The sequence below is a fragment of the Streptopelia decaocto genome, assembly GCF_964273445.1.
Source record: "Streptopelia decaocto genome assembly, chromosome: 1".
NCBI classification, from domain to species: Eukaryota; Metazoa; Chordata; class Aves; order Columbiformes; family Columbidae; genus Streptopelia; species Streptopelia decaocto.
The window spans coordinates 10,274,391-10,302,032 of NC_138663.1; the positions used below are offsets into that span (position 1 = coordinate 10,274,391).

At 35.6% G+C, this 27,642-nt stretch overlaps 1 protein-coding gene across 1 annotated transcript in view; it reads left to right on the forward strand.

Moving 5' to 3' along the window:
* Positions 1-26,511, forward strand: part of SEMA3A (semaphorin 3A) — a 171,309-nt gene extending 144,798 nt beyond the window's left edge. Inside the window, exons 12-17 of the mRNA XM_082043751.1 lie at positions 2,176-2,267; positions 5,201-5,242; positions 10,875-11,032; positions 14,935-15,002; positions 20,490-20,632; positions 22,207-26,511. Coding sequence (XP_081899877.1) covers positions 2,176-2,267; positions 5,201-5,242; positions 10,875-11,032; positions 14,935-15,002; positions 20,490-20,632; positions 22,207-22,662 — 959 coding nt within the window. The 3' untranslated portion in view covers positions 22,663-26,511. The remainder of the gene's footprint in view (positions 1-2,175; positions 2,268-5,200; positions 5,243-10,874; positions 11,033-14,934; positions 15,003-20,489; positions 20,633-22,206) is intronic.
* Positions 26,512-27,642: the final 1,131 nt, after the last annotated feature.

The window sequence follows — 27,642 nt, forward strand, 5'->3', positions numbered from 1 at the left end:
ACCTTAGAGGCTTTCTTGAGCATCAAACAACTGTAATTGTGACAGGATCCACTTAAAAGTCAGACCTTTTTTTTTTAAAACAACATTATGTAGGGAACTCATGTACTCAGTGCTCACTCAGGCTCCACAGTTTCCCTTGTGCTATTTTATCAAAAATTCCCTTTTATTTCTAGGATATGGCATTTGAGGGATTGTGACTGAGGACAGTCACAGTCCAACACAGAATACAGTCATGACACATTGCAACGTTGTTGTATTTATTAGATCAGAGTTCTCTTTTTTTACCGATAGAGGTGGGTTTTTTTCCTCAAAACCACAGTCATCAAATTATCAGGATAATGAAGGAAATGAACCCATCCATTAAATTACAAACGTAACTAACATCAATTATCTGTTGCTCTGAATTACTCTATTGTAGAAATGTGGATTTTTATTCTTCTTGCTTCAGAGTTTATCTTGCATTTGTTCTGCATTGTTCTCAATATTTCTTGAATTGAAAATGTTCAATTAGTAGCAGTAACCATTATGAAAACCACTTCCAAAACAACTTATTTATTATACTGTACAAGCTTAATTTGTACATGTAGCTTCCTAAATAAAAAGTTGTGCTTTGCTTTGTTGTTGCCATTGTTTTAAGAAAGAATTGGGGTTTGTTTTTAAAAAAGAATCTATGAAGTTATGACTAATTTAAGAAAACAGTAATGTATGTATTTTGTGGAATAAAATAACTTCTTTCTAAACTTCCAAAAATGTGTACTTAGAAACCAACATCTGCTTAAAAGGGAGCAGATGGAAAAAATAAAATCTCAGTTCTACAGGATATTCTAGGATTTCTAGAATATTTTAACCAAAATTCATGTAAAGAAGTTGAAGTACCAGAATTTTCTCATGAAATCAATGGCTGTTAAGTTAGTTGCCTTATAAAAACATTTTCAACTCGTGCAACCTGTTTGTTTCAATTTTACACATATTTTCAATAGAGAAGTGATGAGTTGTCATCTGTTTAGTAAGAAGTTTCAACATACAAAATTATATATACATATAAAATATGTTTTAGTTTTGTGTCATTGATGTTTAATTCTCATTTTTAGAATGTTGTCCTTTATAGTTTTGTTATTTTGAGAATTTTATCCATTTTAAATGCCTTATATTTTCCTAAACTATTAGTGCTATAGAATGTGCAACATGAAAAGTCCTCAGGGATGTAATTGTTATTTCTGTGATATATTTGCGTGACACTACACTTGGCTGGTTAAAAAGAAGAGTGACATACAGTGTTTCCATTTCAGAGAATCTGCAGTAATATGTACCAACCTAGAAATGATTATTTTGTTGTTGTTGTCATTCCCTGAAAATTCTGTGCATGGAAACAAATAAATCACAGACACAGAAGCTGAAAAACAGAGATGCTCTGAAGTCTCAACCATAGTTATAAAACCAAAGGCTGTAGCTCTGGAATTTCAAGTGTTGGTCTTGTTCATGTCAAAGCTAATTGCAAAACTCCAAGAATGCAAATGGATATAGTATCAAAATGCTGGCACATACCTATTTCTAAACTGAAGATACAAGTTATATTGCTTTTTACTCCTCACCAAAGACCAGTATCTAACACACAGAGAAATATAGATGCCTTAAGGGGCTTGTACATCTTAGATACTTTGTTTGACACAAGGAAGATTGTCTGTACTTAAGAGATCTAACAGCTTCATCTGTCTAACAACACTTGTCCAGATGTTTTTATATCCATACTGAGCCTTCTGACAGCATCTTCACTGCATTTTAAAAATGACAAACATCATATCCAAAATGGACAATAAAACATGCCTGTGTAAATTTAATGCATATCCTTCCTCAATTTAATAACCGAAACATCAGTAATTTTATATTGTCACTTAAATAATATTTCAGTCCTTTTAATTCTTTAGTAACTCTATAGTATTTCTCTTCTTTGTTGCATTTTGATAATTGAAAGACTTCAGTGAAATGTCCTACTGATATTTAGTGTTTTTCTAGGTTATTTCAAATAGCAATTGGTATTTTGAATGACGAGTGCTCAGAGATCTATAGCTTCACAATCTTTATATGTGAAATAATTACGTACTACAAACAACTTTGGCTGCTCTGAAACTGAAGTATGCATCTTAAGCACCTGATGTTTTTTTCTTCCTTTTCAAGATATTGGAACAGTTCTTAAAGTGGTTTCAATTCCTAAGGAGACTTGGCATGAATTAGAGGAAGTCTTGCTGGAAGAAATGACAGTCTTTCGGGTAAGTGCGGCTAAATTTCAAGTGTCAGGTTGTAGATTTCTCTGTGGACAGCTGCAAACTAAACTTCTTGCAGTCTGGCCAAGGAATAGCCTGGCATGCCCCTCTAATTAGCTTGTCATTTAGAGACCCAGACACTAGTCAAAATAAACCTTGAAACGTTCAGTGCTAGTTGGAGGTTAATGATAAAAGAAACAGCATCCTGGGCTCTTGTTTTGTAGTTTAAAAAATAAATGAGTATATCTGAATCTTAAAGATATTACATGCTGTAGTTAAATATGTACCCATGCAAGTCTGGGAATAATGCCTGTCTGTTTTCTCCCACAGAAATATGCAATAGACAGATTTTATAGTTGCACTAGCTCTTAACACTATTCAGACTATCAGCATAATGTAACTAGGAAGATACTTTCGGAAAAACAGTGATTTGCACAGATTTCTTATACCTTATACCTAATAGTCTGAGAAACAAAGAAAGTGTTTACATTTTCAAATGTGACTTTAGAGTCTTAAATTCATGGTTTGACACAAGACACCACAAACACCCCCTAATCTTTAGCACTTTTTTTGTGAAAATGAATCTCCCAGTTTTCCCATCTGAGCCACGTAAAAAATAAAGCATCCTATAGGCTCTTCTGCAAGTCAAGACTGAGTAAACCTTTCAAACACTTTCCAGACAGAACCCAGGGATGTCTCGTGTTTTGTACACAACAACGAATCATTTACATTCCTGCGTTATTCTTTTTGTCAGTGCCGTTTTATGGTACTATTTCACAGGCTTCAGGCTTTCGGGGGCTGATACCTTGCTGGGAGCACGAGGTTAAGCTAAGAAGGTGAAGCTGATGCTGGTGTGCTCAGAGAGCCCCACGCCGCATGGTCTCACTCCAGGTGTGCTGACAAGGACTGTGCTCCTAACCTGCCATAAGGGTCCAGCCATCATGTCCTCATCATTTTCAGCTGCCAACCCTTTACCTTAGGTTTCTGAACAGACACAATGTATCAAAACAGAGCTTTTATATCTTTTTATTATTATATTCAATATTTTTTTTTCTTATGGGCAATCTTGCCTTTATTGGTACCAAACTTACACAGAAACCACTGTTCTGAGTGCAAGATACCAGTGAAAAATAGGTGTCTCTGCTTCTGCAACCCATGCTTTTTTATGGCAGAAATATGGTGGGTTTTTTTCTTTTTTCTTTTTTTATTTTTTAACAGAAAAATAAAGTAATAACTCTAAGGAGAAAATGAGACAAGTAATTTGTGACTCCCATCTTTTTTTCTTTTTTATACGCGCAAAAGTCATTACATTAATGCAGGGTAATTTGGCAATTCTTGATAATGTATGAGTCTCTTCCCTAAATCAAGTAGAAGCTAAAGGAGATCAGAGAAATATAAAAGTGAAAGAAGGAAAATAAATGGAGTGAAAGTTTTGTTTCAGAAAGGCTTTACAAAAGTAGAATAGTTAATTGCAAATTCAAATCTGGTATTTTACTTTACATGGGTATTTATTCATTGCACAAAAAGCATTTTGTTGTTCTGATTTGCTTGAAAGCTCATTTATCTCCTTTGGAATGCATTTAAGCCTTAAAGAGGGCATTAATGTACTTCAGTGGAATAAGAAGAATTTGTGTGCATAAGATATGGATCTTTCAATAGGAAATTTGCAATAGATTTTACATGTACCCTAACCAAATATAAGTTTTCTTTAGTTACTAAAGAGTCTACCTGCATCGTAAACAATGCATTTTGATTCTTAAACTAATGTGCTGAATACAGTGCTTTTCATTTATAATTCCATGAAACTGTAAGCCTTCCATATCTCTTATATTGATAACAAATGCCTCTCTTAACCCCATTTGTGCAATATTTCTCTGAACAGCTGAGCAAACAAACTAATTAGTTCAATTTACATTTGAATGTTAAACTTAATTGATGCTTTCTAATATAAGGTCTATTAACCCATGTGTAAAGGCAAGTCCACATGTTTAACATCCACTGACCCATATCAAATTCTCTCAGGATATGCAAGTTGAAAGCTACACAAGTGTAAAAGCTTAATAAGGACTTTATTAATGAACATAACCAAAAGTATGATGAGTGGGATCAATGGCAGATTTTTAGATGGAATAAAGTTCATACAGAATTGACTTGCACACTTGATAATCAAATTATGCCACTTTTACTCGCAGGTTTAAAATCCATTCAAGCAACTGAGCCTGAAAGGAGTAACAGTCTTAATCAGATCTAAACATACTTACTCTGTTAAATATTTCCTACAGTTGCTCATGTAAGAAAGTAGATATTGGTTTGACACCTGTGTGCTACAGATAAGCATAACTAAAAGTGGACTTAGCTAGGAGAACAATAACTCTCCTAGTGACCCATTTGGTTGATTAAATAATAGCTATTCCAGGGTGCAAAAAAACTCTTGACAGATTTGGTTCTGTGTTCTGCAAATAGGAGCAACTTTTTTGTACATGAATATGCTTGGGGTTAAGGCTTTTTCATATGAATAAAATTTTGCAGGAATGGGTTTTTCACCTTGGTGTGGTTAAAATGTGTTGCTGATTTCAGTGTTATCTCCTTTAATATATAGTATCTATGTATTTTGATTGTCATTATTTTCATATTACTTGAGAGGTTATTTAAATGTAGTTTTAACATGAAATTCATGTCAAGGTGTGAAACTAGTAACAAAGTAATCACAATGAAACTGTAATAATTATAGAAAATTATGTGTCTACAATTCTATTTCACTTCCAACTAGACACAATTCAGCTGAAAAAGACAGTAAGAAGCACTATTACTGAGGAGTGTTTAGTTTAATTTCAGGATTTCTAGGCTGGTCAAATAACAGTCTAGCAGGATTTTTATGTTTCTAGAGCTTATTTTTGTAATTTCACTCTTTCTATTTTTTTTTTTTTTTTTTTCCCCAGGAACCCACTGTTATTTCAGCAATGAAGATTTCCACAAAGCAGGTACTATGTGCACAAACTTTAAATCACTTTTAAATATTTATTGGTCTCTGTCTTTTAGAGACAGTAACTTGGCAGTCAGTAGAGACATTAATTACAGCAGCAGCATCCCATCCCTTTATATAAACATCAGTAGTTTCTCAGGAATATGTGACATACAAAGGAGGAAGGAAAAGCCTAGTTTGTCTTACTTACTGGTAAGGTGGAAGCTAAACACAAACTATCCAGCTGTCTGGAGCCTTTCTAGAAAAAAATTTCCACATGACGGAATATTCTTATGACAGAAAAACTACTCAAAAGGAGTGGCCAAACTTGGTCCCTTGCCTTAATGGGACTAGTTCCAGTCTCTGTAGGAACAGCCCAGTACAAAATGCAGATAGTGGAAGCAAAAACTGGAAACACATCATCCAATGCCCATTCCACTCTTGGGTGTACGCCATTCAGCTTTAACAAAGAGGATAGATCTGATTTAGTCCAAATTTTCCATGGCCTTCTAGTTCAGTGACATTGCTAGGATATGAGTTCCAGACTCCAGAATTGACATTTCCTATTTTCTGTTGAGTGTACTAATAACTAACTTCTTCAAGAAAATATATAGCTTATAGCCTTCATTGTAGACCAGACCATAACTAAAATAACCTGGACCCCTTGAGAGATGGAGGTAAAACTTTGTCAGATTCACAGTAACGGTGATTCCTACATTTCTGAGTAAATACAGTCAATTATTAGAAGGCTTCTGTGTGTAGCAGCTGATGAGTTATGTAGTTGTGCAAACAACTTTGGATTGCAGTCCAGGAGCAAAATGGATATTAGGGGTTTATCTTCCAGTCCTGCCTCAGATATACGAGACATAAAATTTAGTGTGAAATTTAACATAATAAAACTTTTTTTTTCCCCTTTTTTCGTATTTGGGTTGTTTTGGAGCCTAATTTGGTAAATACAAGTGGATTGTTCACACTCATTAATTTTTCTTTAACATCATTGTCTGTAAAGAGGAGATTTGGTGTTACTTCCAGGACTGGGTGCTTTAAAAATTGTGTGTGTTATAAATAAGATTTAGTTAATTCATATACCTCACTCTATACATTATTAAACAGAAGCTGAATTCATTCTGTAATGGAAAGAGCCCTATATAACACTTGAAAAGTTGCATATTTAACTCAGAATTCACTGTATTTAGGGAAATTGTCTGAAAACATTCATGTATTTGACAGAGAACATTTTGTTTGGGGATACTCTTCTAACACAGTTTACCACCTAAAACCACAATGATGGCAGGGCAAAAAAATGTACTGTTGAATACTGGGATATATAAAAACAAACTTGTCAAGTTGTATATATGTTCACATTATACCAAAATGCTCTGTTTCAGATTATTTTTACGTATACATTCCCCTAAAGCAGCCAATCATATTTTATAATGGACCATGCATTTTCATACAACTTCTCCAAAATATCTTTAGTTATTCAGGAGAGATTACAATTTTCCCTGAGCCTTTTGAAAACAAGTTGACACTGCTAAAATTGTCTAAAGCTAAAAAAGAGCATAAAACAGAAGTTATTGAGGCAGAGTTAAGCTCATGAAACCCAACCAGCCTCAGGCTAAAAATGACAGACTCATGATACAGTATGACAAGCTTTTGGCACTGTGTCTCTATCATATAAGAATATGGCAACATGTTTCCATTTTATATTTATGATTTTAAAATACTGTAGTTTTATAATTCAAACACTTTAGTCATTGTGTTCTGATAAGCAGGGCAACTTTCTTATAAACAGCACGATAATTCTACGCATTGTAAAAAGCCAGAGCATGAAATGTAAACAGTAAAACCAGCATGTCCTACTGAATAACTTTAAAGCAATCACTTCATTTTATTTTTTCACTAGCAACTCTTTCATCCAATTATAAAAACATAGTACAGGGAGTGTCTGCTTATTTTTGAATGTTTTACTACATTGGTTGTGCAAAGCTACCTTTTTTGCCATCACACCAATATGACATGTTACAAATGACTCTTCTTTCTAAAGACCAAAATCTATCAATTCTTCAGGAGTAGAACTTAGCTTAAGTTTTAAATTATGTAAAACTCTAAGGCTCCCATGTTTTTGTAAGTATGAATTCAGCCCTTGAACAGGAGTGACTTGGAGCAAAGAAAGGTAGCTGTTACATACAAGACTAAGCCTTGATACAGTCTTTCTCAACTCTGCTGTCTTTAACCCACAGGAATTGTATTTTCCCACTGAAGCTACTTATTCCTTCTAATTGTGTTCAGAGCCCTGGGGTTGTCTTGCCTTATCACTTAGACAATTCATGCAAGGTTAGCAACAAAGACAAACCTGGAGCGGGCAGCATCCTAGAGCCAACCTACCACCCTGAAACTGCTTAAATTCCCAGCTCTCTGGAAACCAGGCTTGCAGGGAACCCCCGGCCACCACTTGTCCCTGAGACATGTCAGAGGGCTCTCCAGAATTTTTCCCTTCCTTTAAAAATGTGGAAACAGGCAAAAAAGTCAGGCCTGACTTTCAATCAAAGGTGACTTTTTGTGGAGCAAGCTCTCATTTTTGTCTCAGGGTCAGGTTTGTGATCCTCTGTTTCAAAAAGCAATTGGATTTCTGGTAAGTTGGGAAAAAAACAAGAAGATCTTTGGCTGATATAGACCAACTTCTTGCCTGGTGAACTGCTACGAAGAGCTTTTGGTTTTTTTCCATAAGATTCTCAGTCAAAGGAAAGGCAGAGACCTTCAGAAAAACCTTAGTGGCTACTTTTATAGTGTTTTTTGAAAGTACTGAGTTCTATTCAGAGATCATCATTTCTGTCCATAGTATGCATGTATTAATAGAAAGGACTAGCTCAAAATGCACGTGTCACTTAAACAGCCCCCTGAACTATTCTGCATCAGTTACTTTTCAATAATAAAATTAGATAGGATTTGAACCTCATGCTCTCTCTGAAGATCCTTAAAAATTCTGCCTAAGTCTTTTTTTTTTTTAATTACATTTTTTTTCATCTCGCTCTCTTTTTTTTTTTTTTTTTTTAATTGCAAATGGAAAATTCTCAGTTATCTTTTTTTTTTTGACTTCTGGGGAAAGACTGTGTTTTGGGCAGTGCTTTGGGCAAACCAAAAACCATTGGATTGCTTAAAATGTTAGTCTCCTCAGCTTTTCTAGAGTTCTGATACTTTGTAAGAATTTTTAGAGGACAACTCCTCCCCACATCCCCCCCAGTCTGATCTGATAATCAGCTGATTTATTAAATTAACAGTCTCTCAGAAGAAACTCTTTGCCTAAAAGGCAGTTTGACTCTGTATGGCAAAGTACGGTCAGACCATTGATGCAAATCATTCTGTTACTATTTTCTGAATTTCTTACTGCCTGGATTTATATATTATTAGTGTCCAGAATAATGATTACCAGCTGGAGACTAAAACCATGATCAGAAGAGGAGCAAACAGGGTTGCAGCCTTCAGGCTGTGCAGCACCTGAAACACATGCTGCAGTTCACTGACTGAACTTTATGAATTTATGAACAAGAAACAGAGTATTTAAGGAACACTATTTTGGCCTCTTTTTTTTTTTTTTTTTTCTTTTTTTTTTTCTCCTATGTTTCTGGTCATTCTTCAATTCTAAAGACATTTATTAGAAATGTGGGAGGGGTTTTTGGTGAAATGAAATTGGTTACAGAGGTATATAGGAAAGCATTACACCGTTCTTTATTTTCTCATGTGCATTCTCTGGGTTGTTTTTTATATCACTTGCACCACACGTTGCTACATGCTTATATATATTAATGCCCCAATTACATAGGACTCAGATCAATACCATCTGGACATTTAAGATACTTAACTGAAGCTCTAATTTGACCTATGCTGCCTCCCTAATCAGTAAAGAGAAAAAGCATCCCTTGAGAAATGTTTAGGTCACCCAAGATTTGAATTGCTGCTCCTTTTACTACAGAGCATACCCTTAAGGTGGGTACTTGATTAAGTGACTTAAGCTATAGAGAATCAGCTTATCATGTCTGCTGCCTGTCATCTGCTTCTCCAGGATACAGCACTATCTGGGGACCAGTATGTACAGTTAAGGCTTTGTGTAGAGCTCTGCATGGCCAGAGATTTTTACCCAGAGAATGTGGGTTTACTATAATAGATGGAAGCAGCTGCTTAGAAAGGGCTTAGTTTACAATTTACCAGTGAATTTTCCTTTGGGTTCTTTCCTTGCTATGTTTTTCTTGAGAAAATACTGCTGTTTATACAAATGCACGGGATGTTTCTGTTACAATTAATATGTCTGTATAAACTGCCAAGCTGCTGTCTCTGGAAGAATTTAAGGCAACACCTTTTATGATGTTTCTGGGTTTTCTGTCTCCTGGTATCCAGTACTTTATCATTTCTAGTAGGCAGGTGACCTCAGCCACCTTCCATCCCCAAATTCCCTGGTAATGGTACCTCCGGGATATCACGATGCAGGAGATGAAGAATTTTGATAACATTTCTTGATATCCTATTTTTCACACCAGCCTTATGCTTTTTAAAAAAGAAAAATAAAAACGAACTTGTATTTTCTTGGTGGGACTGCTTGAAGTGAGATAGGAAAAAGAAATGTGTTAATGGATCCACCATGGGTTCTGGATGACAAAGTTTAAGCTTCTGATAGCAAACTGTCAGTGTTTCCAAAACAGAAGGATTATGCCATTTAATTTTTGTTTGTCTATTTATTTTGTTTCCCCCTAGTTTTGCATCTCAGAGGGAACTCTATTTACTTACTACGCTCATACTTGTTTTCTTTGTGAATTAGTGATAAGCTGAAATATCTCTGTTTGGATTTTCACATGGGATCAGTAGTTCAGTTTCCTTATGTCCCTCTGGGAACCAATTTCCCTAATGAACCACATGAATTTGATATCAGAGAGGAAACTGGGAGAGGCAAGATATTCTGTTGTAATGCCATGCAAAACTGCATGTCATTTTGTTCGCATCTTTTTTCTTACTTTATGGTTTCTCTGTGCATTTGAACTACAGCTTCCACTCAACACTTCTTTTTATCCAAAATGAAGTAAGCCATTTCCCTTCATTAAAGATATGTTTCAATTAGAATATGTCATATATAGAAAAGACTATGAAGGACCAGAATGATCAGTCACGCAAAGAAGTGTGTACGTGGCAGCACTTCTAAGCTGAAATATCTTGATATCAGTCTGAAATTATTTACTTCAGGTTTCCCCTCACAAATACACAAATCACGGTCATAAATAGGAAATTTATGTTGCTTGTCTTTAAATTCAAAAGCATATTCTCCTTTGTTTTCTGATGCTGATTCTAGTGCTTTCCCAGAGCAAGGATCTGAATGGAAAAGAAAAACTGGAAGAGTACTTTAATTTTTCTTACTCTTTAGAGATACCACCAAAAGCTTCATACAAAAAGCAAAGTTTTTACTGTTTTGTTTTGTTTTGTTGTTTGTTTTTGTTTTTTTTTAAATGTGGATAATTCATTTCTCATTCCTTTATTGTACATCAGGATCATGATCATTTATTGTATCTCTAATGGTCTTAACATATTATTATGGGGGTTTTTATTATTTCTTTCTGGTAATTTGCAATTTTTTAAAATTTTTTTATTTTTAATTTTTATAACAGCAACAGCTCTACATTGGCTCAGCCACTGGAGTTTCACAGCTTCCTTTACACCGCTGTGATGTGTATGGAAAAGCATGTGCTGAGTGTTGCCTTGCGAGAGACCCTTACTGTGCCTGGGATGGTTCATCTTGCTCACGTTACTTCCCCACTGCTAAGAGGTAGAGACAGTTTCAGATGTCTGCATGGTTTGCTATTTGTTTTAACTGATGATCTCAATATGACCAGAGGGCTTTGGAGATTTTTCATGGAATGGTTAACTGGGTCCTTTTCTCTTCCAAAGAAAACATAATTGTGGGAGTTACAAGCAATATGAAGTCTTGGTTGATTTGAAGTGAACACTGCTACTTCTTGGGTTGACTTAAAAAGCTGGTGTAAAAAAACATTCAGAAAAGAGTTGTTTCTGAAATGGATTCATTGTTTTATATTCAGTAATAAACAGCAAAAGGAAAAAATCCTTTTCTCTAACATGAGGAGGGGGCTTTGTATTAAAATAAAATAACTACTTACCCAAGTAAATTATTCTGCATTTTCATTAATTCTAATTCAAAGGAAATATTTATTAAGTTTTGGACATGAATGAAAAGTTATTGTTTAATGATATATAACATTATTGTTATTATTAAAAAGTATAACATGTATGAGTTGATGTATCTAAGTGTTTTACCTCTGAAATTCTTTCTCCTAAAGTATACAAGCTAGTTACTAAACAGGTCTTAGCTACCAAAGTAGAAACTAGGAATAACTGAATAATGACTTGCAAATAAGAACAAACGTTGGTGTAGTGTTGAAATTCCCATGATAAATCATCTAAAATGATAGAAAAGCACTCACATTAAATTGAATATGCCAAACATCTTGCACTTATGAAGAAGCAAGGAATCCGAGAGTTTATATACATAAGGGTTTATATACACAAAATTAATGGTAGGAAATACTGAGTTGAGAATGTCAGGACTCCAAACCCCCCGATTTGGATTGGTTGCTGCAGGACATGAAATGTGGTAAAGGCTGGGAAAGCAGCATTTGTGTCACAGACTTTTCAGATAGAGGGGATGAAAATTTCAAAGTTAACACTACAATGTATCCTAACAAATACCGATGACAATGTAAAAAGCTGCTTATGGAACATCAGGTTCCATTTTTGCACCAGGAAACAGAGTTAAGCTGAGACAAGCTTCTTTTGAAATTCTTTAGAAAATAATTAAAAAGGAGAAATTGAATCCATCCCAAAAGAATAGCTGGTCAAATTTTCACAGCTGCATGAGCTGAATTCAGATTTGTGGTGGGAGGACGGCAGTTCCACTGGAGGAGGAGAAGGAGGAAAGAGAGGAGAGGAAACAGTGAGGTTTTCAAGGAGAGTCTAAGAGAATGATTTGATCTGAAGGTTTTCAGGGTTAGAAGTCAGTATGGTTGAGTACTGTCTCTAAGTTGAAGGAGACAGTAAGGTCAGGAATCACTGAATCACTCTTCTCTACTACCTCCCTACTAATATTTACCCCTGAACTTCATCCTTTTTTAGCACTCATTAGCACTCATTCCTACTCCCAACCCATTTAAGACCCACAGAGCATATCATCCTGTCGTTCATCTACTTACACTGATGGAAGAAATAGGGCTCTTTGCCTTTTCCTTATCCACGTCTCCAACATATTAAACCGTCAACTGAGATCACTGTTGCCGTCAGGGCTAAAGAGACTGGGACCTCTTCTTACAGGGATTAAGGGACCAGGTTACTGGAGCTAAACTGGGTTACACAGGTACAGGAAAACCTTACTCTTTTTGAGGCCACTATGAAAGAAAGAGTAAGTCCTGGAAGGCTGGGATCTGGTCAATGCATTCACAAAAAGCTGCTGTCCCCTCTTATTTCCCCCCATTTTTCCCTTGGCAGCAGCAGCAGAATAAAGGCGTGTGTTACCTGCTGTGGTACCTGCTGTACCCACTGCCTCAAGCCAGTTGTGAATGCATGTATGACAAAATCAGCCCTGCTGGAAACAGCTTAAATGTCAACATTTTCCTAATAATGAATCCTTGTAATTTTAGGCTCCAGAAATATTGGGAAAGTTCAGTCCTGAGGCAATTGCACAGACATTTTACTAGTAGTTGGTTTGGGGTTTTGCTTTTTGTTTTATTTTTTTCTCTGTTTTTTTAAAAAGAAGTTTTTATAAGACACAATTTTAATTTACTTTTCTTTCTTTGTGTGCTTTACAAGTCTAAATGACAGTTCAGAGCTCCTGCAGTGTGACCACTTAACTTTACCCCATGCAGATGTGATCTGGTTCATATTTCATAAATCATCATGTTGATACAATGGTGATGTGTGCAACATTTCCCTGAGATTCTAACTAAACATCTCATCCAAACTCCATTGACAGTAATATGAGTTGTAACACAGACTTCTTTTCTACAAATAGGATCCTATAAATACACTGCATCTAAAAATTTAGGAAGGAGTAAAATAATTTTATGGTTCCTTATGTTTTGGTATATTTTTATTCATTGGTTATGAGTAATATGAAGATGATATCTGAAATTAGGATTAGGGTTTTTTTTAATTATATATCAATCAAGAGAAGGTTCCTTTTTATTAAAGCATGCTAGCTCACTAGGATAATTTTAAAGCAGCTTGTATTCAGAAAGGTATAAAAGATGCACGTTCTGAATTGCTTTTTTTCTGAGAAAAGAAAATACTGTCGCCATACTTCACATTATTAATTAATTTTGGTTATAACATTTTGGTAGTTTCCAGCGAAAAATAAATGGTAAAAATCTGTCAGCCAAAGAGAGTGAGTTGTGCAGACGATGGTGCCTCTTTGAGAACTCTTGGTATGTGCTGATGCTGAGCTGTTAGTGAGAGTCTGCAAACAGGGCTGGTGAACAGCAGAGAGATGGGCTCTGTACTGCAGAACAATGGCTTTTTTAAAAAGTGGGCTGTTGCCACAAGGGAGTGACCAACAGGGCTTTTTACAAGGCTACTTGACTTTTGCATATCCGTTGCTGGATGCCCTAATCTGAAATCACAGCATTGTTCAGCAGCCTAATCCTCTTTGTTCTCCTCTAATTTTGCAAGCCCTCAGGCTTTCTCTGATTCCTAAAGTAAAGTGCTCACACTTGAAACACATCTTTGTTTGCCTTGTTCTTTTTTTCTTTTTTTTTATATGAAACGCTTTTCTCTGGCTCAGTTGAATTTTGTGTCACAGCTATTTAAATAAAAATAGGAGCAGACAGAGGAAAACAAATGCAAAATAAAACCATATTAAAAAGCTTTCTTCTGTGAAATACAACATTTTTTAGCACAGATCAGCATGCTTTCCAAAAGAGCCAGTGGAAATCAAGCTGGAGAAATAATACAGTATATTAAATGCAATGAAGTAAAAGCTAGAACTCAGACTTAATCTTCAAATGATGGAATAAATGACATTTCCAAATCTTCCAATAAATGTTTTATTCTGTTTATTCTAAAGACAAAGCCATTTGCAACAGTTTTGGAAAAGGTTTTATCAGAAATGTTTTGGTGAGATCTGTAGTTGCCGAAATTATCTACATATTTTAATTTAGATTGTGTAGAAAACACAGAACTTTGACATTCTTTCAAAGCCATCCATTTCAGTTTCATTTCAGCTAAAAGATGCCATGATACTTAAAGTACTCTGTATTGCAAAAAAGCTGTAGCTTCTTCATGTTTGTTTGTTTGTTTGTTTGTTTTACTATTAATGTTAAACTGTACTGTATATACTTTGATCCCCTGTATCTATGAATCAAGTAATGAATTTGTCTGTGATTAATATTGCCAACACAGTTAAAATAAACTCCATAGTCTCACTGCAAGTGATACATATTTGCCAGTTTCTGAAGACTTTACCTGTAAGAGTAAAGGCTGATTCTACAAATAGTGATAATGGATAGAATATAGTTTAAATGGTATTATTACCTTCCTAGTGTTGTTTAGGTGTGTCTGTGACCTAATTATATATATGTTCCATTTGTTCCTCTTCAGTCATGGCAAATATGAATGCTGACTGCTGAGAGGGTCACTAACAGTTTTGCAATATGGTATTTGCAGACGTACTAGACGGCAAGACATCCGCAATGGAGACCCTCTCACCCACTGCTCAGACCTGCAGCATCACGGTGAGTTATGGGTATGACTGAAGTACAACTAATTTGCGTGTTGTTTATAGACTGTGCATGAGAAGAGTAGGAAGCACATGAATGATTTGTTGGTGAAATTGTCTTGAACATCTGGGAAAGATGAATTTAATACATCATTATCCAAATTTAGATTTCTTACAATGGCCTGGATCAGACACGAAAGACTGTTATTATTTTTTGTTTTCCTCAAATTAACAGTTTTAAGTGTTTCAAATTTTCTGCTTTGTTTAGCTGGTAATACCATACCATCAGGAATATTATGTCAGAAGGAAGTCAGATCTCTTTCAGAAAAGCAAGAAGTATGTGCATGCTGCTTCATATAGTTTGCATAGGATGGTAACCAAACACGTAATTAACTACCTTGGCTAAATATGTTGTTTGTTGTTGTTGTAGGTGCCGCACTAGTAGGCCTTAAGGTCAGAAAGTTCTTTGCAGTAGGCCTGTCTCATGTGCTTTCAGCATGGGGTTTTTTTGACATCTTTTGGTTGGTTTTTTGTTGGTTATTTCATTTTCACAGTGTGTTGACCAGATCTTCTTTCCTTGAATTGTTTGGTTGATAAATTTCTCACAGTTACTAATCTGTTGCCAAACTCTTCAGAAAGTCTTCACTCGGAAAATGAAAAATGTCCATTTTGTCAAAAGCAAAGAGAACACTTAGGCAATACTTCCCTCTGCTGGAAAAAATGATTACTCATGTTTGTGGTACATCTATAATAACAGTTAAACCACTGGACAAGTTTCTGGGAAAAATAATGAAGAGGTCGCTAAAAATGGAGATACCTCAAAACCCTTGTGCCCTTCTAGTCCTTGTAATAGCAAGAATGATAACATTACCATAGCTTTTCTTTTTACTTGATTGTCAAACTCAGGCCAAGCTACTCAGAGAGGAAGAGGGTTTGGAAAAGTGCATGAATAGACTATGATCAATATGTAGTTGTCACGTTTTGAGAACTCATGAATGTACAACTTGTTCAGATTTGAACTAGTCAGTGTGGACTAATACTAATAAAATGTTCACAAGTTGCCAGTTGCCTGATATCTAATAATGCTTATACAGTGCAGATGAGACCATCCATATATCAGGGCTGAGATGACATTTTCAGTTCCCCAACAGGAAAACTTCACCAGGCACTAACCATGGATTTTATTAACAGCAGAAGCATGTCTTAGCTTTACCTTTTTACTATCTGGACGTTTTACTCACCAGTTAAAATGATTATCTGAACAACCATATGTCCAGTTTTTTTTCACATTCTCTTTATACAGCTGTAGGTCTGTTCTCTATCTTCATGGACAAGAAAAGGATTTCAAATAATTTTGGTTTTTATATCTTCCCATATTTGGTTAATATATTTGTCTGAAAAGATAGCTTCTGTCCAAAGGGAACAGAGTAATCCAGTGCTGTTTTTTCATGACAACAATCATGAGAACTCAAGGTCAGGAAAAAAGCCATTATACGGCACACTTGATCACAAGGAGCTTTAATACAGCTTTGTCAAAATGAGCAGAGCAAGTATGAGACAAGTTATCCCTGAAAATTTTACTTAATGGTGAAATGAAGATAGTGGGATTAGAAGAATCAATAAATTGCAAAAAATACTGAAGGAATGCAGTTGTAGGTCCTAGGCTTTAAGGATGCACTGCCAAAATACTGTACTTGAGGAATGTTTTGGATTGTTATGGAGTGAAATTTTCTCTATCTATAAAATTTTCCTATATTTACTTATCATTCACACATGATCATGCATTGTACAGACAGCTGCATGGCTCATAAACTCCCTATGCCAACTTATGCTGAGTTATTTCCTTGGTTATGACTAGTAGTTTCCTGGACAATAAATGAAGAATTGGGTTGGTCTACAGACAAAAATAAGCTCTGGCAACCATTTACTACTTGTCTACACATTCCTTTGCAGTAATCGCCAGTTGATTCTTCATGTGAACCAACAGAAACAAGAAAAAAAAACCAATCTCTTAATGTTTATCCCACTTTTAAAAATAACAGAAACTTACTCTGATATAAACATGAAGCAATAATGCTTTTAATAAGGTTAGGTAGCTCTTTCAGTTGCCTTTTTGTGGAAATGTATAAGATGTAGTACAAAATTACTACACAGCAACATTAGAGGGAGCTGAGGATCCTTAGCTCTAGAGGTGTTTGACCAGACATCAATGCTTAAATCTAAAAGCAGAATCACCTTTGTGTCAGCTAAATAACATTTTTGTAAGCTTGGCATACTAGTGCTATCAAGAAATTAATCAAGTTCTTGTTTTGCAGAATTTGTCAAAGAAGATAGACCTTTTTTTAGGTGATTTATCCCAAGGGAAGTTCAAAGAATCACTCTGAATTTAACTGTATAGTCAGATTCATTCGTCTGCAAAGCTATCTTGATATAAGCACTTAGCTTTTCATACTTCTTCGGTTATGTCAGAAATTATGTATTTAAAGGATATTTATCAGAGTAGTAAAATTATACTGTTGTTGGGTTCATTTTGGGAATTACAGCTCTCAAACAGGATTTTGGGTTGAATTTCATAACCAACTTCATGACTTCTATGGTTTTATAATTCCTCCAGCTGCTCTTCTGAACTTCCCAGACTTTCATTCTTCCTTCTAGTCTCTTCAGCTTCTCCCTCACTCTCAGAGCTACACTCTTATCCTGTGATTATTCCATCACTCTGCTTACTTTCTTGCACTCCACATGCTTAATATTACATGAACATTATAGACATTTCTGGACCTGCCTTCTTCTCCCTTTAAATCATGGAAATGGAATTTGAAGGATCTCTTAAATCCTTCCTCTCTCATTGCATGGCTGTCACTCATACTATATTTTTTGGAGTTGTGAGGATATTTAAAGGGGGCTTCTGCCATTTTCTGTGGTGATCTCTAACACACTAGAATGTCATGGACCAGATCCAAGAAAACACTCAGAAATTTTAAATGGCATCAGAACACCCACCTTCAAGGTAGCTTCCATGAAAACCTATAGCTAGTTTATTAGATACTACGGATATCCTAGGTACGTAAGTTTTCCAGCTGAAACTTCTCTGTGTACTTAAAAGTATTCTACTGCTCATGGGCATAGGACCTTTGCCGAAGAAATATCTATTTTTGTCCTTTGTGCTGATATTTAGGATCTAGAAGACTGTCTCCTTGGATTAAATGAGACATGTAGTTTCCTCCTGTATAATCTACTTGCTTTATGCTGTGTTCATAAAAATATAGTCAAGCGGTGCTGCAAGCCACCTAATGAGTGACCGATTGGTTAAATCAGCTATTTAGGATGTGGGAGAAGAAGGTTCAAAGTCTACTTAGGCTTAGGAGATTGACTTGATAACTCCACTTCCAATACAAGCACCCATATTACTGGATTGCCTTTGTTCAAGTTTGCCATTCTGCAGCCATGATTCAAAGCATGTGGAACATGGGAGAGAGGAATTAACTAGACCATGCATCCTAGGGTGAAACCACTGTGTTTCTATCCTTTACTCTGGAATCCTGTAAATCTCTGTTTCACAGAAACACATAGCTGGAACAGTAATGTTGTGTATCCCAGGCTATAAATGTGGACATTTCCTACTGATTGTCTTATGCTGTAGCCCTATGTGTACTATCTGTTGTGGATCCCTGTTCAGATATCAAACTGCTTCTCTGTGAGGATCTTTGGCTGCCTGCTCAGCCGTGTGAATCCTGTTCCTAAATTAGAGTACCTAACCTGAAACATAAGAGACAGCACAACAGTCAGCCATTTACAGTGTTGAAGTTGGACCCATCAGTTACCAGCCAATCATTTCAAGTTCCAATTTCTATCTTACCACTTCTAGTTGTATTCAGTTAATCTTTTCACACACTTCCAGTTCCCCTATTTCAGGAACACAAAATCACCCATATTCCGTCTTAGACCTTACCACTGGTACTCTTGTCTGCATTCTCTTCCAGCTCTCTTACTCTTCTCTTGCTGCTTTGCTTTCTAACTCATTTCTCCATTGCTCCCCATCTTCCTGGCTCAAAGCTGCACTGACATTTTTCATAGGGATGTGGTTTCTTAGAGATGTCATAAAACTTGTTTCACTTAGTTGTTTATATAGCACCCCACTTACTTGCTGGAAAGGTTCACAATCCAGCAGAGGAAAGCAAGCTAACCCGTTCCTTATTTGTTTAGCGTTAATAGGCCATTTGGTGTTTCCTTACTGAGAACTGGGCAAGCTCTAGTTCCTATTCTGTCGCCATCCCCTCTCCCATCCTCTCTCAGGGCTGCAAGTCATTATGGAAAGACATATGATTACTGTATCAACATACATCGGGAGCTCATTTTTATTTTTACCTTTGGCTCAGCCATCTAGCAAACAGCCTGTGTTTGCTAAACATGGCCAATATGATAAAGGCACAGTGAAAACAAACAGAACTTGACAAAGGATTTATCCAAGAGGATTTTAATTACACATAATTTTCCTGTTAAAACATATAAAAAGAAGTTCCTTAAAGATTTCCAGTGCTAAAGATCAAAAGCAGAAAATGGAAAAAATGGCAAATAATGGCAAAGAGACAGGAAACCCCATGACATCAACACTATGTTAAATAGCTTACCAACCCCTTCCTCCCCTTCTACTCTCCAGGATTATTGTACTGTTGCCACTTAAGTCCATAACAGCATTTTAAAGAGCTAAGGTGGAGAGTTGAAATATGATGCCTTACAGTCTCTGCGGTATTGGAGAAGAATCAAATGCCATATAAGTCCTATAGCTATGTGACATTTCCAGAAAGTTGATGAATATCTCGAAACATTGTTGCAAAAGGAAGTAATTTATTTAACTTTCTTTTTCCCCTCCCATAATGTCTGGTTTATTAACCTTATTACATTTCCATAAATTATGTCAGTATGAGAGGAAATGATTAATTGAAGATTGTTTCCTCAAAAACATTATTCCTGGTCATTAACAGCTTCAGCAAACTGCAGTGCCATATAATCTAAACACATTATACTACTTTTAAATAGCCTCATGTTTTATTGCTTTGCTCTAAAGTGTTATGATCATAGAGCCCAGGAGGCATCATTACAAACATTCTACAACTACACCCTGAGTTTTCTCACTGCATACAGTTTGGTACTAAAAATTCTTGTCATGTTTTAGATGTTTTCCTTGATGAATAATAATGAGATTTCCACAGAATTTCACAATGAAATTCATTAACTTCACATATTGCGATGTTAACAGCTGTTAGGATTTAAAATACAAAATTAATTTTAAAAAGACCCTACCAGGCATCCTGACCAAAATAGAGATGTGGGTGGAGATTTTCCAAATGGCATATTGATATAGGGAATCTTTTTCTTTTAAGGTTTTTATGTTTGAACACCTTAAGGGAGCTCACATTCTACACAAAAAAAAAAAATAAAATCACTCAGCAATCTAAGATTTTTCTTTCTTGGTAATTTTAATTATTTTTTCCTTGCTTTACAGATAACCCAAGTGGTCAGACTCTGGAGGAAAAGATTATCTATGGAGTAGAGAATAGCAGTACTTTTCTTGAGTGCAGTCCAAAATCTCAACGCGCCGTAGTCTACTGGCAGTTTCAGAAGCAAAATGATGACCGCAAAGAAGAGGTACAGGAGAAAAAATTAAGAGATGCAACTAGTCTTCTCTATGAAGATAAATTTGAACCTAAGTCCTTCCCAGAATAATGTCCATCTGTATTTTAGTATAACAGAATTTCTCTGGAATCTTATAATTTCTGTTGCTCTTCACCATAAAATCCCATAAGATCTCTAATAGGTTTTACAGACTGTTACATCAGAAAACATTCAGGTCCTCTCCTGGGTCAGACCCCTTCCAAAACACACTGATTTTCTGTTAGAAATCTCAGAAATACAAGAAGATAGCATGCCATCTAACTGCCACCTAAAGCATCATACAAGGATTACACTGAATTTACATATGACAAAGACCTTAAACCTGCCTCTGAAAAAAAAGTCTAAGTGTATTCATCTAATTATACAGTCTAACAGCAGCATTTCCTGTGTGCTGCACACTTGAAGACTTTACTGTAGATAAGATAGAGGCAGAATGAAGAACTGGGAACTGTAGTGCACACAAGAGTAGGAAAACTTGCACATTTTTTTCATCAATGACAATGCTCCTAGAGGCAAAATCACTGACTTTCCCTGCTTGCATTACACGAAGCTGATACTTTATTTTTCTCTTTCTCTTTCTCTTGTCACCAACATTCTTATGTTATTAGTTACCCTGGTTCTCAAGTCATCCTACTATCAAGCTAGTTCACACATATCTTAAAAGAAAAATCTACTCTGGTAGGTAGGGAGATCAAGGTAGGAAACCAAAACTTGTTTGTTGCATTGAAGTATTTGTAAATATAACCAAGCTACTCTGAAACACTCTGAAACATTTATATATATATATATATATATATATTTTAAAGCATATACTAGCTACTTATTTACACTAGCAACTTTAGATACTTTTGCTGTTTGCTTTATTTGCATAAATAGTGAATTATTTAGAAATTATTCTCGATGGATATAGCAGCAAACAGGTTTGTGCCCTTTCTGTCGACAGCAACATGTGCATTCAAAGAAGGAAGTGATATTCCTAGATTAATTCAGAGAAATGTAGTATTTTGGACAGCTTCTTTTTGAATACTAAAATTTTGAGATTTAATCTTTAGTGTTTCTTTGTAAATTCCTGGCTTATGCAGAACCCCCTTCTATGCATAAGGGCTTTTGTAGTAAGGAGCTATAGGAAGACAGGAAACATTTCCCATATATATATGTAGGCTTGACTCAAATATAATGATAAACATGACCTGGGTAATGCAGTCAAATACATCCATGTTGACTCTGCTGATTATAGGCTTGCATCATCGGTAATCTTACCAGCAAGTCCATTTGATAGAGTTGATACAGATCTTTGTTCAAGAGTAATAGGGACTAAGCAGCAAAATCTTAATCGCCCAAAATCTCTTCTCAATATCTCAGCAGTTTTTTCCAGAGTATTTGAGTCTTCCATAACTACAAATGGCTGGCAAGGGGTTTTCCATTCATGTGGGTTTGGGGAGTTTTACCAGATGAAAGGAGCAGTGCAAAGGAGCTACTATGGTTAAAGGTTACTTTTTCACGTCTGTGAAAGATGATTATTGAAATTACCACTTTTTTCAATACAGATAAGAGTGGATGACCGCATGATCCGGACAGAACAAGGCCTATTACTACGAAGTCTTCAAAGGAGAGACTCTGGTATTTATTTTTGTCATGCTGTGGAGCATGGGTTCATGCAAACTTTGCTCAAAGTGACCCTGGAAGTAATTGATACTGATCATCTGGAAGAGCTGCTCCATAAAGAAGAAGATGGTGATGCCTCCAAGATCAAGGATGCTACCAATAGCATGACCCCCAGTCAAAAGATCTGGTATAGAGACTTCATGCAGTTAATCAATCACCCCAATCTCAACACAATGGATGAATTTTGTGAGCAGGTTTGGAAAAGAGACCGCAAACAACGCCGGCAAAGGCCTGCCAATGCGCAGGTGAATACAAATAAGTGGAAGCACCTACAAGAGAATAAAAAAGGTAGGAACAGGAGGACCCATGAATTTGAGAGGGCACCACGGAGTGTCTGAGCTACATTACCTCTAGGAACCTCATCCAAGTAGAAACTTGTATAGACAGATAACTGGAAAAAAAATGCAATATTCATGAATCTTTTCATGGCATTATGTGGATGTTTACAGGAGTGGAAAGTTCAAACAATTTCCACCAGGCTTAAATACAATCCATTTCTAAGTTTCCTAGTAAGTCCATCCTCTCTGCTCTGATTCTAAGACCAGAAAGACCAGAGTTTCAAGGATGATAACTCACCTGGACCTACCTTACCGCTCAAAAAGTTCTGCAAGTGTTCAGCAGGCAGGTTGTGCTTTCTCTGTTGCCTGAGATATAAACAAAATGCTGTATTTCATTCTGCCATCTTAAAGAAAAGAAATACGAAACCCACCTTTCATCATCAGCACTACCATTTCTAGACTTATGTATAAAACAGAATGAACTCATTAAGCTGATGAACATCTAAACACGTGACTGGACACAAGGATTTTGTTCTTGTTTTGTCTACCAGTTCTCCTGTTTATGTGTACTAGAAGAGGAAAAACATTACTGAATGAGATTGTTTGTGGAAATCTGAACAACATAAGCCATCCACCATCTGCAAGAACAAAAAATGTTGAGTACACTGGCCTACTACTGATGACTTCTTTCAGCTTTGATCTAAAGATGTATTTTATTAAAACTATAATATAAATGTACCATGAAAAATATGCAGCAAACATTAGCTCTTTTCTAAAATAGATTAGACTTTTTGTCTTAGAAATATTGTACTTTCTAATTATTGGTTTAGAGGAAAAAAAGGCAACTTCCAATTATGAGCTGCTTTACTCTTTTGTTTGGAAAATCTTCCAGGGGAGCTAGTCACACTGCAGTTAACCTCCTTCCCTCTATCCCAGTAATCTATATGACATGTAACTTCAAAGCAACTTTAAAACTAAGATATTTTAACATGAAAATCGCTGTATAGCATGGAAGTCTTCTACATTCTTTTTTGTCTAAGTATGGTATTTGAAATGATTCAACATGTATAATACCTTGCTATAGATTGAACAAATGAAGAGGAGAACATTGAACATTTTCAGTTGTATATTTTTTTTAATGAAAAAAAAAGTAAATATCATTAAAATACCCTCTACTAATTATACTCTTGCTTTCTTGGTTCGTAAATATTTGTGAATGCTAATATTTAAATACTGTGGCTCATAGACTGTCATATATCCATGAGCAAAGCTCAGATTCAGTTTAAGGAGTTTTGTTCCCAGCTCAGTGGTAGAAACATGTCCACACTACTGATTCTCAGTGCTTCATTCTTTCTGTGGGCCAGATCACCCAAATGCAAAGAACCAGCACTAAGCCACCTAAACAGTAACCTCATAGCAAACTCTCTGTTTTAAGATGCAAGGGACAGTTTTATCTGTGGGTGAAGTCTGCTGCAGTAGTAAAATGGTGAAGTTCAGCTTAAGGCTAGTTTATGCTAACAGATAATTTGGTCCTGCACTTCTGTCTTATTCTACATACAGGAGAGCAACAGGGTAAAATAGACAATGTACTTGCACCATAAGTGTCAGTTTAGGGTTATAAGTAGTGGATTTATTCACCTCAGCACAGATGTGCCTTTGGTCCCCAGCTCTATGGTGTCCATTTCTTTTGAGATCATCTTTCTCCAGCTTCTCATATTTTATCTTTGTAGAGTCCATAAATGACATCATTTCAAGTAATGGCATTATGGGGAAAATTACTAGAACAAAGTCCTTAATTTGCTAAAGATGCTTTCATATAGAAGTATGGCTGTATTGATGACTGATCTGTTTTGTTGTTATTCATTCCAGATTATTTAATTTATCAAACGCTACACTATCCACCTTATCAGATACAGTATAACACAACTGCAGTGACAGCTTCTCTCACAATACATCCCAGTCTCCTTGCCACTCAGTAATTCCAGTATCCTTCTGATTAGTGAAGCCTTGGCTTCTTGCCTCCATAGCAATTGGATTTTTCACTAACAGCCCGGTCACTTTAGTCCCCTTCACATATTTTGCAGGAGATGAACTTGCAAGATTTTTTGTCATTTAATTCTTCAGGAAAAAAATTCATTGAATAGACCAGGACAAGAGTGTGAGGCCATAATTTAGAAAAGTACTTGGGGATTTAGTTTTAAAGCAAGTTTAAGTCTCTCTTATGTTTAACTTGACTCATGTGAACTTTAATATGCCATTAAATTCCCATGCTATCATGATGTGCTGAATAGAGATGAATTAAAACATAGGTTCAACTATGTGCTTTCCTGTACAGAAGTATTAATTTTTCAGTTCAACCTATGATTAATTTTTAAGCATTATTGTCAGCTAAAGTATTTAATTATCATCACAGAACACTCTTTAACCTTTTGTGTAGGACTATTGTATACCATCGAGTCATTAGAATTCTCTTTGTTACAAAAGGAAACAGTTTAAAAATGAACCTCAGAGAATTTAGTGGGAAAAATACAGATTGATTTCTACAGACCCTACATGACTTTTTTTTTTTACTTATTAATGGAATTGCTATCTAACTTTTTTTCTCTACCATGCTCATATCAACAGGTTCTATAGCAAATTGCTGCCAGAAATCAAGTCAATCCAATCTTGCCACCCCTGAATTAAAAACAGATTAAATTAAGTCTGGATTCTAAGATATGGTTTTGTACATAGATACATGCATAAGATATGGTTTTATTCTATGGGAACAAAATTACAGAAGTTGCAGTGTTTTTACCGTGACCTGGCAGTCTAATTGGACAATTGATATGATCAAATCTTAAAAATATCAACCTAGTCCTCACTGACATGCGTAGTTTGTTTATGTCTTTGTATTTGATCACATAAATATGAAGCAAAGATCAAGCCAGCAGTGGAAATTTTTTATTTTTAGGCTCATATTATGATCAAGTTAAAAGAGCGTTTAACACTGATGTGAAAAGAATTTTTTTCAAAGAACACAGACCTTAATGAATTTGTGTATGCCCTGCAGCTTCAGTAAAGTTCATATCCCCACTTGTGTCATTATCATTTAAAGTAACATAAAGATTGAAGATAGAGGTAAAAATAGTATTCCTGTAAATCATCAACAAAGCCCTTTAAACTTTGGAAAAAGTAAGTAAAGTAAGTTGTGTTTAAGCTGGAGAGAAATAAAGAATTTAATTTATAACCAGAAAGATTTTGATTTGTTTTAAGATACCGTTTGCAAGGAATAAAAATGCATTCAATCTTGTTCTTACTCATCTGAAGTTTGCACTTGCATGGATCACTGAAGATGGGAATTTGTTCAATGGCTTCTGAAAACTGTATGGTTCTGTTAAAATATAATATCAAACTGAGAAAACGTGCATCTGCAGAACAGAGTTAAATCTTCATGACCCAATAAAGTCACTATGTAAAAAAATTAAATTAAATTAAATGCATGTGAATGCGCATTTACTGATCCTTTTTATGTATTATTTAGTGAATATCAATGGTATGTGTTTAATAGTTCAGTTTTTGCTACCTACACATTAGCCAAAAGAGATGTAAATATTTTTGACTAGATAAGGAGGTACAGTGTAAAGTACTGTTATCTAGAGGTACTCCATTTTGGTGTGTTCAGCATAATACTAAAATGCAAGATTTTGCCACACAGGTGATAAGGTGGTTTATTTGCTATATCAGTGCCAAAGTTATGTGCTTATTCTTTGAGTGCATTCCTCACTGGGTAGTAAATAATTCTACTTCTGTATTTATCACTTCAATTCAGATGGGAACTAGAAAACTGGAGAGAAACAAATGTAATGAAAGTGCTGCTGTAAATTATTTCTTTTAGCATGTATTCAGTTGTTAAATAAACATTTCTTCCAAATATTTGAAGTTTGCTGTCTTGACTGTTTACAGAGAAATGTGCCCTGTAACCTACATGAGCATATGGAGTGCATTGTTGCCAATACAACGCTAGCAATGTATATGAGCTCTGTTTACTGGTCCAAAAGGGTTGCTATTTTTCTTAATGGTGTTTATTGTTTCTTTTTGAAGACTACAAGCTAATAATACCTGAAATGAAAGCTACAAATTTATCTTCAGCCTATCTTTTGACACAAGTGCATGGGCTTGTGCAGATAAAGCCATACGTGCACACCCCCCACTCCAGCTCTGCCCATGAACCAAAGTGTCAATCAGCCTGGAAGCCATGCAAATGTTAGCAAGTTGCTGTACTTCATGAAATTCACTCTGTGCCATGCTAATGCAGCTGTGCTCCTTCTCTTCGGAAACTGGCTTGCTAGACAGCAAGTTGAATAAATCAGGTTCTTTCGGTTATCGACATATCCTTGTATTCTTAGGTAAACTTAGCAGCTGTTTGGAAGCACCTAGGGGCTCTATCAAAAAGTCCTAGGCCATGGCACTAAGCATTGTGCAAACAGCTAATGAGACAAATGCTGTCCTGGCAAGCGTGAAGTTTAAATATACCAGACAAAAAGTGAAGAAATGATGGTATTATTTCCATTTGGCACACACAGAATTGAAGAAATGACCAGTAGTACTTAAACATCACTAATCCATTCAGCTTTGCCCATGCTCTTTCCTGTAAAGCAAGGACAAAGATGTCCAGTTCAAAAGGATGTTGTAAGGACATTTTATGGTTTCTACCATCTTCTGAAGATGAACATAAGCCCTCAGCTTCAGCCAGGCAACTCAGTAACTCAGTGAGGTGGCAAAGATGTCTCCAAATACAACAAGGACAGAATGGATGTAGTAAGCTATGAATCCACTAACAGAAAGATCTTTTTATTTTCTTTTTATTTTCTTTTTCTTTTTTTTTCTTCTTTTTCTTTTTCCTTCTTTTTCTTTTTCTTTTTCTTTTTCTTTTTCTTTTTCTTTTTCTTTTTCTTTTTCTTTTTCTTTTTCTTTTTCTTTTTCTTTTTCTTTTTCTTTTTCTTTTTCTTTTTCTTTTTCTTTTTCTTTTTTTTCTTTTTCTTTTTCTTTTTCTTTTTC